A 13799-nucleotide genomic window follows, 5' to 3' on the forward strand; every position below is an offset into this window, starting at 1 on the left:
GCCTGGTTGTGTATCAATTCCACTGGTATGCATCCTTTGAGATTTTTCCTTAGATGGGGAATCTTTGCTGGTCATTGTTTTTCTTGTGGGAAATTGGGGCACTTCATGGCTGAATGTCCCAAAAAGTTGGAAGTTTGAGCTGACTTAAACAATGATCCGGGTATGATGGCTACTGCAGCAGAGAAGCCGGTCTGGATTTCTGGAGGCGATGGAGGCTGTCTTCAGGTTTTGGAGGGGCCCAATGGCAGTTCTGAGAGAGGGCCTCTTTGCTGGATTGGGCAGCCTGCAATACAACTGGGAAGGGGACTTGATCTGGCAGAGAGGCGGCCTGCAGTACTGATCAGGGGAGCTGCCATTGCTGTTGGCCCGGGTGGCTAAAAGGTTCATAAGGGGAGGTGCCAATCTACTGGATGGCTCCAGCAGAAGATGATGCACAACCTCTTCCATGTAATAATGGATTCGGTGATAGTGTGAATGCTAGCTGCCTTGAAACAGCGAATGCACCAGCTTGGGCTTGATTCCATTGGCATAGATGACCATCTTGGTAAGCAAGATTTGAATAAAGGCAAACAATCAATGTTGTCATTGCCTGCTACTGAGACTGGTTGGATAGATGCCCATACCAAAAAAGTGAAAAAGCATGAGGTTGAGCAACATGTTGGTGCTTTGGTAGGCCCTCTGGATTCCTTTCAAACATATGTATGTTGAAAGGATAAGCCCTCTGCAAAGCAAAATGCAAATGATAAAGGACCTTATGAATCAAAAGTTACCATATAGTTTGAGGCCTTGGGCTGATCGATCATGGGATCTACCCTTACACCTTGCCTTTGGCAAACAGAGGCAAGGTGATTATTCCTTGGGATAGGGAGTATCCAGGCTCTGTCTCCAAGACTGATGATAAACCTTCCACCTTAAAGTTAGAGTCTCATGGGCAGAATGTGTTTGCTGTCTTGGAAGATTTCTTGGATGATGGAGTGCTTGAGGTCTTAACATCTAAGGCCAAATCGAGGCATGATAAGCCTTGGATCTCAGTCTTTCCCACATTGCAAATGAAGGCTGCCACTTGGAATGTTCACGGTGTTTGGTCTTGCAACAAATAGCATGATATATGGCATGTTTTTCATGGAAATGAATGTGATGTGCTTTGTGCTGTTGAGCATAAGAGTCACAAAAAAGTTGGCAAGATTGTTCAATACCATGGGTTCAAGTTGTTTTATGCTGGGGTCATTGCCATGAAGCATTTTGGTATGATGATGATTGTTCATGAGAAAAATTTCAGCTTGTTTTAGTTAAAAATAATGTATTTGGTGGATTTTTGGTGGTTGAAATCATGCATGAGGTGAGTCTTATGGTTTGTTGGTGTTTATGCACCCAATAATGTCTCACATTAACATGATTTATGGAGATAGCCAAGATTAAGTGTTTCTCTTGGTAGAGCTGGTTCACTCAACATGCACGTGGAACTCTCCTCTTCTACTTCTAGACACTGTGTAGTGGATGCACTGGAAGGTCATGATTGGGAGAGTCCTGAAGCAAGATCTCTGACCTTGGCTGTGTTCATAAGCTTATGGGTATACTTTCCACTCTATGCAATATATAGTGACATGGAGTTGGTTGGATTGTATGCATGTCTTGCATGATGATGGGTTCTTGCCAGAGAGCTTGGAAATGAAAGTTTTGCAGCAATATGTAGGGTAAAGGGGCAGTTGTGATTAGGAAGAATAAAAATAATCAAATCCGACTTTGCGTGGAATTTAGAGAGCTAAATAAGCAGACAGGTGATGAATGCAGTGACAAAATGCTCTGAAGCAGTGATCTAGTGGTGAAATGCTCTGACACAGTGATGCAGTGACGTGATGCTTTGATGCAGTGACTGTGGTGGACGTGATGCTAGCTGATGTGACTATATGACTGTGACTGAGGTGATGCAGTAAATTTGATTGAGGTGACGCAGAGATGTATTGACTGTGACGGATGCAATTTGGAGATCATACACTGTGAGATACTCTGCAGTAATGCAACAGAGACTATTGTACTTGAAAAATTGAATACAGTGGTATGCATTGAATACTTACATGAGAGTAATGTAAATATGTTAATATTATAATTCCACTCTTTAAGAGTGGTGATTCTTTGATCACTAGCAACTACAGGACTATCACGATTGGCCATACTTTGGCCAAGTATATGGATCTATATTGGAGCATGAACTCAGTGAGCGGGTTGAGATGCAAGGGAAGGGAGCACAAGGACAGACAGGTTTCAGATGCGGATATACCACACTAGACCTTATTCCCACACTCAAGAGGTATTGTCCAGGAGGGTCGAGCTTGAGATAAGAGGATCTATTGCTGCTTTGTGGATTTCCGTAAAGCTTTTGATACAGTGTCTCATAGACGCATTATGCAGAGACTGCATGATATTGGAGTACAAGAGGGTATAAAATGAGATATTTATGCTCTGTATGAGATAGTGATAAGTCATGTACAGGCACCTAGGGGATTGTCAGAGAGGATCAACAGTACCATAGGAGTGAAACAAGGATGCCCACTTTCACCCACATTGTTTGATTTGTATATAGATGAAGTGTTTGATCACATTGACAAAACCCAACGTAGCAGGGGTGTTGATATTGATATGATTGTATGCAAATGATATTGTTCTCATTTTGGATTAATTGGAGGGATTGTAGTGCCATCTAGATGCTTTGCACATCTTTTCTAGAGATAGAAACCTCATAGTAAACCTTGGGAAGACCAAAACCATGGTCTTCAACACTTCAACATCATGGGTGACTAGATCAAGGTACCATTTCACATTTGGAGGAGACACAGTGGAGTATGTTAGGGAGTATGTCTATTTGGGAGTCACCTTCTCTGGCCCACGATTTTCGTTGAGAGAGGCATCAAAGGCATGTTTGGCATGAGGCTATGCAGCACTAGGGGTACTTGAGAACCAATGAGCTCAAATATAGTTCCAGGATACTCACACCAAATTATGGTTGTTTGAGATCCTAGTCACACCTAGGCTAATGTGTAAATGGAAAGGTTCTTTTTGAAAATATCACATACTACAAGAAGGCATATATCCTTATACACTACTATATGGAGTAGAGGTATGGGGTTGTAGCTTGTACTACAAGCATCTTTGCCCACTCATTGATCAGACTAGAAGAGAGAGATTATTATGATAGCTGGGATAGCACGGAAAGACCATTCATTATGATGATAGCACGAACGATTAGAAGTAAGCCCTCCACCCCATATTGCATTGTTAGAGGAGATCTAGGGGCAACATCTCTAGTCACAAAGGCACTCGTTATGGCAATGGCTTTTTGGCACAGATTATGGGAGTTTTCACATCATAGAAACGTTAGATTGGCACTAACTCCATCTAGACAACTAGCAACAAAGGGCGAGAAGAACTGTTGGTTTTCATAGATGACTTCTTGAATGAGTGTACGTGGTTTGCGATATTGACAGCCTTCCACTTTTTGACTACAACCTTGACTGCCCTATACTCTCTCTCAATCGATTAGAGCTGATATCTTGAGGATTGAGGCATCGAGGACAAGGATCCACCCACCACTCACAAGGTGATGAGAGTTGATATCTTGAGGATTGAGACATCAAGGATATTGATCCACCCATCACTCCCTCTAGGATTGAGGATGGAGTTCTAACGGAGTCATTTCTTGCTTCTCTCTGATGATGGGCTCACTATTCGGCCAATATACACAGACACTCATCTCTGCCATAGCATACGGGCTGCTATTGGACAGATTCACACCTCCTCCCATAGGCTATAGATGGAGACAGGCAGATGGATAGATACTCCGATGGAGGATAGGTCTCGCCACCTTTGTGGCCAAGAGCGTGGGACATAGGAATACTACATATGCAAATATACAGCATACTATGACATATGAGGACGGTGCCATTGCCTCTTCCATGATGGTTTTGGACCTCTTTGTCATGTTATAGAGTCTAAGGACTAGAGATGCTTAGGTCTTTTCCTCTTGGAGTTCTAGAGGCGCCACACAACACTATTGCGAGATAGGAGGCCATCTCACCTAGAGGGACCCACACAGAGAGTAGTGACAGACGTTTTTCATAGATCAGTCCCTACTGACACTACTAGCCTAGCACAGAGAGAGCCACCCAACCAGACCCCTCCCATTCCACGCCATGGAGTCACATTGGATAGAGCCATTTCACTTCATCGAGTAGACAACCCTATCTACTAGGACCAAGTCTGAGGAGGCCACATCATAGCTGGATAATAGCCATTGTTATGAGATGCTAGAGAATCACCACCACGCATATCACTGGAGTAGTCAGGGACAACGTCATGGCTGAGATCAGGTGCAAATCTTGAGATCAACTACAGCCTTGTCTCCACCAGAGTTTTCGTAAATTGTTCTGCCAGTTTAGGTTTTTCCTTTGCTTTCTATTGATGGGATAACACTGGACATCGTTTGGATTGTTTGATAGGCCACTTACTTATATTAATGTTATCTTCACATTACTGATGAGATGACATTTGACATGATGTACTTTGGATTTTGTCCCATAGGCCACACTAGCCTTATGTAGACGTTAATATATCTTTCTTTCTTTCTTTCTTTCTCTCTTTCTTGGCAGTAGCAACTAGAAGGATGAGTATTGGAGTAAACTTGGGGATTTACTCTAAAGTGTCCACCATGCGGCGTCGAAGATGTGTGCACAGTGGATCCATATGTGTGTTTGGGCTGATTAGGAATAGGCATTTTAACTATATCCAAGGAGGGGGTGTGTTGAGAGATGGAATGGTATGCTCTAATACCGTGCCGAGAGGAATGGTCGGGTTTGGGGGTAGAAACAGTGTATGGCAAAGTCAAGACAGAAAAACTCAGAAATATTGAAGAAGAAGATGAATGAAGAATAATGAACATTGAATCATGTTGAATGATTCATGCTGATACAATGAAGTAGAGCTCGGAGATAATGGCACTATCTTGGTGCACCTGGAAGGAATCTGCATTGTGAAGGGAAAGAAATGCAAATCTTCAAGCAGAAGTGTCAATGACAAGGAAAGGCGCTGCTATATGGAGGGAGCGAAACACAGTTCTTCGGGCACTAGGATGTTATAGACACTAGAAGATGAGGGACAGCAGTAGAGGGAGTGAAATGTAGTCCTCAAGAGTTGTTGGAGATAAAAGATATGTTGAGATCTCTCCTTGATGATGGCTGCTATCAAGATGACTGCTGGGTAGTCAACTGGAGAAGAAAACACAAGAATGTTGGTGAAGATCTCTCCCATAGTACCCTGAAACTATTTTGGGGCCGCTGAAAGGGTTCGGCCCTTTGGGACCAAAATGGGTTATGTGAAATGCTGTTTTGGCCAGACCACCTTGCAGTCGAAATAGCTTATCCAAAGAGTTTGGGTGCTTTTTTTTCCCCCCTTCTCATTCTCCTGCATTCTTTGGGCCCACTCCTGCATGTGCACCCATGCTCCTATGGCCAGTGGCCTGCCTTTGCTCCTCTTGCTCCTCCTCCTACTTCTCCTCCTCCTTCCTTCCTTACTATCTTCCTTTCTCTTCTTATTCTTCTTCTTCCTTCCTCCTCCTCCTTTTTTTTCTTTTCTAAACTATCTTCTTCTTCTTCCTTTGCTGCTGTTGCTGCACTTCTTCTTCTTCCTTCCATCTTTTCCTCCTTTTTCTAATTCTTATCTCTTCATTCTAACTTCTCATGCCTTCATTTCCCTATTATGTGTGATGTACTCGTGAGTACTTATGGTCTTCAAGATTTCTAATATCTATGTAGATTGCAACTTTATTACTTGCTTAATGCATTCTTTGTAAATTGCAAGTTGTAAGTGATCATTTTATGTTCTTCAATCTTGAAATGATCATGTAAAATTTTTTTTGCAAGTAAAGTGTGGCTAATTGTATTACTCAGAAAAATTGAATACAATGGAGTGCTCATGCTCAATAGACTAGCTGGAGCTGATGCAAAGTTACAAATACATCATGTATACAAGCCTCTCAAGGCAGTTTGGGGGAGATGGGGGCAAGAAGCCATGGAGGAGGGGTGTATTGCCATCTAGGGCTGCCTGCCTGCATCATGAAGAATAGGTCTTGGCCGTCCCAGGTGCGCAAGAAGTGAAAATGGAGCTCTTGATGAGCTCGAGACTCACCCTGCACCTAGTCCCACTGGCCGCGGAGAGAGCGGATGATGGAGGTCCAGAGCTCTGCCAAAGTCGCTTGTACTGAAAGGCTCTCCCCGCCAAAAACCTCTTGATAGCGTGCCTTCTAGATGTACCATCCAGTAAGACCCCCTGCAATCTTCCATACCTTAGAGCAGTCTGGTGTGGGCTCTAGTACCTGGTGGCTTGGTAAAGCTTCCAAGTTGACCATTGCGCAAGACCCAACCTTAATGATGAAAATCATGTGCTGCATCCCAGCCTCATACAAAAGGTGATGGCCATGGTTGATTGTCTTCTAATAGAAAGCTCCCCATGAGATACATCCAAGGTTGGGTGCCAAACGGTGGAAAATGCAACATGCTCCTCTCCACACAAGCTGTGCCGCCTTGCACGACTGAAGGCAGTGCTTTGGAGTTTCCAAAAGCTATTGTGGGTAGCATTTACACCCTTCATCTTGCTACATTTGGGCTAGCCGACTCCCCACCGCCAAACCTCCATGTGCCAAAAGCCATAGGAAATACGATACCCTCCTCAGTCTCCAGTTGTCCCATAGGCGGTGCCAGAAAGTCCAACGGAAGGCATCTGTGACGCTGTGCTCCACCCAATATCTACTATGCGAAGGCGCCCAGTCCATGTTCTCCTGCATTAGTATATGTTTGCCAATCCTCGCTATGTACTCCAAGAACCTCAATGGCTTCTTGGCGACCGCAGTGGCCGGCTATAGCCACTCTCCAAGGTCCCACTCCAGCTCATCAAGTGGCCTACTCTCCTATATCCAGAGGCGCCACTCCCGGAACTCCTCCCAAAACACGTAAGGGTCCAAATGCTAGGTCTTCCCTTGAAGACCAACCACACAAGTGGATGGCACCAACTACAACTATTGGAAGACCCAAATCTGACAAGTTTTAGTATAGAAAATGCAGGTTAAGCCTTTGAAACATGAAGGTCTCAAGCTTGAACGCATTGATACAGGATTGGGCTAAATTGGATGAGCTATGTAACTCCACCATCATTTTGTCCCTCTCTAAGCAGGTTTTCTATAATATTGTCTCCCATGGGTAGTCTTTTGTATGGAACTTATGGGATAAGAAATGTCTATGACAAGTAGAGCCCCGCATTTTAAATGTATTGGCTGAAGCAACTCATGAACTTCACATGGAGGATACTTTCATATTAGCCCACTTAAAGGAGTTTCATTCCATTCTCAGCCCCATTTGTCTTCGCAGGGGATTGAATTCAAGGGTAGTCTTTCATGGAAGGACAATGATATCCTCATCCTGCTGCCCTCTGTCAAGGACCAACCCCCCCTCGCTCTTGCATGGTGAAGAAAATCCCGTAGGGGGCACCACTCACTCTGCCTTTTACTTGTAGGGGGATACCTAGCGGCCCATACCTCGCCAGGCTCTATCGGCTCTTAGATCAGGGGGTCAGGCCACTCCTGAGGTATTGTTGCAACAATCTCTCTTCTCCTCAGCTTTGCTCCTCTCTGACAACATGATGCCTGCTGCAACACCTCTTGGTCCACCATCTTGTACATCTCCTGCCATGTCCTGATAGTGCGAGCAGGGCCGGTCTCCCAGCAAGCCCATTGGATTTGGGGGCGCTTGCCAACCTGTATTCCATCCCTATTTCTGACCTGGGGGTTCCGGACCACGAGTTGGCAGTCTATCTCCTCCTGGAATCTTGGGGGGCTTTGAATTAGGGCCTTACGGAGGCCGTGCCACACATGAAGTAGGTTGTGGAGGAGGGAGGATCTGGGGGGCGTGATTTGGGCCGTCGTGAAGATCCATCTCAAGGATGGTCTCCAATCACCACCAAGCCTCGGTTTGCACTCTTGGAAATCCTCCTGCATTAGGATCTGCCAGGTCTACCCTCTTGGCGTGAGCCCGCGGACTACTAGCTTGCTCAAAAGGGCCAGGCTCTGGAACTCTGGTTCTATGATCCCAAGCTCTCCCTCAGATCGATGCCGGATGATGGTCGCCTACGCCACCTTGGCTTGAGAATCCTTGGAACTGTCTGAACCGGCCCAAAGAAAATTCCGCACTAGGGGGCCAACCTACACTACACAAGATGAGGAAAAACACCAACATGAGGCGATGTACCGTGCTGTCGCTAGGAGGGCCTGGTTGACCACCAGGGCTCGGCCCGCTAAGAAATGGCGGGTAGCACTCTAGTAGGTCAGCTTCCACCTAATAGAGTCAAGAACTGGAAGAAAGTGCTGGGCAAGGGTGATGTTGAGTCCACCTGAAACCCAAGGTATCGGATGGTCTGTCCTCTGTACACCCATCTGAATCCCAAGTGGACGCCCCACTCCGTGCTAGAGTCTGGGTCCGTAAGAAAATCAACCAACTTTCACTAGTTGATTTTCACTCCCGCTGCAGTGCAAAATATCTCCAGAGCTAGTCTCACTCTCTCAAGCATTAGCTCATCGTCCTCTATATAAAGTGCGGTATCGCCGGCATACTTTGAATCTAACAACTCCGTCTCCTCCCTCATCGAAAGTCGAAGGCCACGTAGCCCGCTTATACGTGAGCGGAGGAAATAGGATATCGCCTCTGCAAAGAGTAGGAATAGATACGGGGCCAGAGGATAGCCTTGCGTTCTCTCTAGCCAAAACTCCTCTCCCCTCCTACCACCTATGAGAACGCTACTGGTAGCCGATCTGTAAAGTGTAGAGACCCCGCGGATCCATGCCTGAAGCCCAACCTTACCATGGTGGCCTCTAAGAAGTCCCATCAACCGTGTCATAGCCTTTCTCAAAGTCCAGGAGAAGTATAACCAATCCCTGACCACTGTGCGGGGCCCACTCAGTTGCCTTGAAGAAGGTGAAGACATTGTCTAGGATTCTCCTATCGTGGACAAAACCTATCTGTGTGTCATGAATGATGTTTGGAAGCACGGGGCGGAGCCGCTTACCGACCATCTTAGCGAGTGCCTTATAGGCCATTGACAACAGGGTGATCGGTCTCCACTGGGATAGCTCCAACCAGTTTCCCCCTTTGGGGAGGAGACTGATAAGATTTACCGATAGACTCCCTAGCATCCGTCCTCAGCTGAAAATCTCTTGAAAGGCCAGCAATAGGGGGTGCTTCACCACCTCCTAGTAGGTAGCGAAGAAGGCCTTAGAAAGATCGTCCTCTCCTCGGCATTTTTGCCCGTCCTGTGTATGGAAAGCCTCCTCTAATTCCTTGTCTGTGAAGGGGTCTAGGAGGGAGTGTCCCATCTCCTCTATGACTAGGGACGGTATGTGGTCCCAGACCTACTGTCTATAGCACCGTCCTTTGGTTGAGATTGCCTTGTGTTGGAAAAGGTGTCTGTAGTAGTCAATGGCAATCTCCATCACCTTATCTGGGCTAGAGCGAATCCTTCCATATTGATCCTGGAGGCTGTGAATTCGATCTCTTGAGGTGCGAGGTTAATGCACCTGGAAAAACTCCTTGCACATCGTGTTCCCCTTCCGTGCCCAAAAAGATGCTGAGTTATGAAAGGAAAACTCTGAGCGCCTATCCTCGACGCCGGGGAGGGTGGAGAGTGGGGTCCCCTGCTGTCTCCTTGAGTAGTCTCTACATGGTTGCTACGTCTCATTGGAGTGCTCTCTCTCCCTCCCAGTTTTGATGCTTGGCCTGCAGGGCTATCTCCTGGTAGATCCTGTTCGACTCGGCTAGGACCTTTGCAACCTCCTTTGCGATCCGGTTCCTCTTGTTCCACTCCCTAGTCCAGAGTTGCTCAATTTGCATCCTCACCTCCTCCCTCATGTAGATTGAGTCAGGGATACAATAGGATCGTGTGTCCACGGTTGAAACTGGGGCATCAAGTGTTAGGAGAACCGGGAGCGATCAGACAAAGTGGTGCCGACCAATTGCCCTGCATGGCCTCTGCGAGAGCATCCCCACTCTCCCACATAGAACTTGTCCAACAGCTCCAGCAAAACTCCGCCCAGCCACCTGTATCCCCAAGAGAAGTCCAACGACCTTTCCCTCTTGTGGAAAGCTGGGTCTCTCCAGGCATTGCGTACTTCTACTGCAAGGAGGAAGACCTCCCATGCCTCTTGCTCCTCCCCTACCATACCTTGGTAGTTTCTGCCTTTGCCCCACTGGTCCTCTAGACCCTCCAGGTTGTTGAAGTCTCCTCCAACGATTCAGGAGTCCACCTTTGGGAGTCCTGCTGCGATCTCCACCTAGAACCTGTTGCGTGCCCTAAGTAAGGGCATAAACATTGAGGACTCCAAGGTAGGAGCCCCCAATATCCAATCTGATCCATAGAAACCTTCTTGCCACAATCACCCCATGATCACGTACACAGGCGGGCGGCGAGGCTCGGGCCAATATAGGAGCCGATGGGCCTGGGGAAGGGTGAGCTTGTGCTCGTGCAGAAGTAAGATGTTGATCTGTCCGACAAGGGCAGGCTGCAATTCCTGCCGAACAATCAACTTCTTGGAACCGCATGCTCCACTGTAGTGGAGACTATTCACATTCTAGGATGTAAGATGTAAACTCATAGGGAAACTTGTGACTGACCGAGCAGGCATCTGTTTAGTGTGGAAGCTGCTGATGAAGAAGAAGAGCTATGGGGCCTGCGAATACGCTTTGCCGCAGGCCTGGAAGGCGAACTCCATTCCCCCAAGGTGGCTCTTGGGCAAACCATGGGGGAGATAGATGCTCCAAGTGGTACCATGAGGGCATCTATCAGCCAGGCTAAGAGTTGCTGTACATTGGTAGAAATGGGCAGCTTATGCCAGGGGCCACTCGATCACATCCATTGGTGCTCTCTGCTATGGAGGGGCTCAAAAGATAATGCTCAAATGTGGGACCTCGGCACCAGCCCACCAGTTAATGTCCATCATGCAACCTGGCCACTGTTGGGAAAATAGTGCTAGTCCTCCTTCTCCCATCCAGTGGGAGATGTGGTCTGCCACGTGACTCTTTACCTCCTCGTCTATCTATGTCATTGTCTAGTCTCTTGAGGGAGAGGTTTGAAGGAAGAAAGCATAGTTTGGTCCATCCAATGGTGCTAGTAGATGGACCTTGCCGCTCCTTGACTTGCATACCACATGAAAATTCCCACCTCTTGAGAAGGGGGGGGATGGGCGGGGGGTGGAGGATCAGGGGGGCTGATCGTTGGGAGAGATGGTGGGGAGGAGGAAGATCGAGGGATGGTGGGGTGGTCATAGGTATGAGGTGGGAGTGGGGGGAGCCCCGATGGTTCTGGAAGGGGGGGCTGTGGGCCAGGGTCGGGGGGGGGGGTGTGGGATCTCGGGTGAGGTAGTCTGTGACGCCTCCATGGGTGGTGGATGTGGAGGACTGTGGTCCTGCCGGGTGGGATGAGCAGGGGGTGCGGGGTGCTCTATCGGGGGGCTGTTGCTCACCCTCTTGCTCCTTGCTGCCGTGGCTATGTTTGAGGGGTTGACTACGGGCCCCCCGGCATCTCCCTCTTTGTCGTCTTTGGATCCGTGTAAAACCGTCAGTGTCCACCTACAGGCCTATTGTCGGCAGAGACGCCTTGGCTCTGAAGCGCATGCAATCTGTTGCTTGATACCCAAAGTCATGGCAACACAGTTATGCCCTGGTTGCCCAGTCACAATGACCTGTTGCTTGAAGGAGTGTCCTCCTGCCTCAATCTCTAGGAACTTTGGTATATATCTTTGTATCTTTCATAGCCACGAGTACCTTTGGGACCCTTGCGGTTGTCACGGCATCCTCGAAGGAGGTAGGAAGAATTATGCCGAAGAGCCGTCCAAAGTCCTCCAATAATTGGCGATACTCTACCGCCAGTTCCGGGAAAAGTAAGGTGACCGAATGTCTAAGAAACCTGTTATGGAGCGCAAATGCCTCCACTGTGAAGCCACTGTACCAGGGAACCATGTAAATGACCCCCTTTGTGGAGGCATAGGGTGAGCTATCCACTAGCTCTCGATCTGCGTCCGCAGAGGTGATTCGGAACCATGAAGATCCCTTGACCCATGAGGACTGCCTCCGCGATTTGCGCTATGCTAAGGCACAGTGTGGAGTGAAGCCAATCCTGAAGTTGGGTCCTAGATGGGGAGTGCCCTACGACGTGACCAAAGATCGTTGTTTCTTTTAGCTCTAGCTTTGTGGTACGGATGGCTAAGAACTGTTCCTCAGAGAGGACGATGCGCAAGGTGTTTGACTGGGGGGCACTCGCAGAATGCACCGGTGTTTGACCAGAGGTTTTCATTGCTCGTCCATGCTGAGAACCTACCAATCACACTGCTGTGCTAATGGAGGGTGGGGAAAGTTGCTGCAAAGGGAGGGAGCAACTGGGGGGGGCGATGGTGAGGAGGGGGAGATGCTATTTTTTGACGGTGGGGGAGGTGCTGAATGCCACGGATGGCCGACCCGCGCTGTGCCCGTGACGGGCATAGTGCGGGTGGAGGGTTTGCCGGACGGGGCCGGGGCTGTAGGGCGGAGGTGGGGGCAGCGCGGGGGTGCTCAAGGTTTTGGGGGGGGGGGGTTTTGGCGCAAGGCCTTGCTTGGCGGGTGGACAACAGGGCGGGGGTGGGTAAGGTGGGGGCGGCGTGGGGGGTGGCAGCACGAGGGGGCTAGGCGGGGGGACAGCACCCCACATGGTGGGGGAGCTAGGCAAGGCGGCATGCTACGGTGGGGGGAGTTGGCAGGGTAGGTGCGCCACTGGGCCAGCAGGCCGGGGGGGGGGGGGGGGGGAGCTGGCGCTATGGCGAGGGACAAGAGTAGGCGGGGCGGGCACGAGGGAGAAGGCGGGACTGGCATGAGGGAACAGGCGGGGGCGGGGCAGCAGGTGTGACACGACGGGCAGGGAGCTACTACCACAATGATCATGTATGATGTAAGTTGTAACATGTTCAAACTTCATGAATCGTGTGAGTAGTAGTGAAATAAAGACTTGTACTTTGTGTGAAATTTGAATCAATATTGATGTGGGCATTGATATATTTAAGTACCTATATATGGATTTTAGGCTAAAATCTACCACTCCTCCCCTGTTTCCAAAAATAGTTGAAACTCTTGAAACTTCAGTTTTTGCTGTTTTTGTTTCCCCCATTTCTGAAACTCCCCCATGGGCCCATACTATGATCCCTCCGTATAAGTGGCTACAGATAGGCATACTAAGGAGCCCTTTAGGAGTGAAGAAAACTTGAGAACGCAGGTATGTGATGTAGGGCTGATAAAGAGAGTGTAACATACTATAGATGGCTTGAATCTGCTGCAATTGCAGCCTCCATAACATGGCTGATGGCTGGGGACTGTCGCCTAGCTGCTGGGGTGGCAGTAGGAGATGAGTCTAGGGAGGAGTGAAGCCAGAAAAGGCAGCAGTGCAAAATGATGAAGAACAGGTCACCAAACTGAAAATGAGGTTGGGTAGCTCTGACAGGGCAGTAGGCTGGGCAGCAGCCAGCTGAATCAAGGTGGCAGAAGATCAGCTCCTAAAGGCAGCACAGGAGCCACTCCCACAAGAAGCTTCCACTAGGCATTGGAGAGGTGAAGGTGATCGGCAGTCAGTGAAGAGGGAGACTGCTTGAAGAATGAGAGAGTGAGGTGTGAAGTGAAGATGGATGAATATCGATTGCCTATTTATAGACACATGAGTCACTAAACTGTCTAGGGTTGTGTCCCGGT

At 48.4% G+C, this 13799-nt stretch overlaps 1 protein-coding gene across 9 annotated transcripts in view; it reads left to right on the top strand.

Moving 5' to 3' along the window:
* RUS5 (root UVB sensitive protein (Protein of unknown function, DUF647)) overlaps positions 1–13799 on the top strand; it is a 218744-nt gene that overhangs the window by 25030 nt on the left and 179915 nt on the right. Inside the window, exon 1 of one of the 9 annotated variants that reach the window (XM_087694119.1) lies at positions 390–2308. The exons of the other annotated variants lie outside the window; for them this stretch is intronic. Within the exon in view, the coding sequence (XP_087550245.1) occupies positions 2229–2308 (80 nt within the window). The 5' untranslated portion in view covers positions 390–2228. Of the gene's footprint in view, positions 1–389; positions 2309–13799 lie in introns of those variants that run through there. 9 annotated transcript variants of the gene reach the window in all.

Source organism: Lygodium microphyllum, chromosome 15 (assembly GCF_053477565.2).
Source record: "Lygodium microphyllum isolate KBCC chromosome 15, Lygodium_microphyllum_v1.1.10, whole genome shotgun sequence".
NCBI lineage: Eukaryota > Viridiplantae > Streptophyta > Polypodiopsida > Schizaeales > Lygodiaceae > Lygodium > Lygodium microphyllum.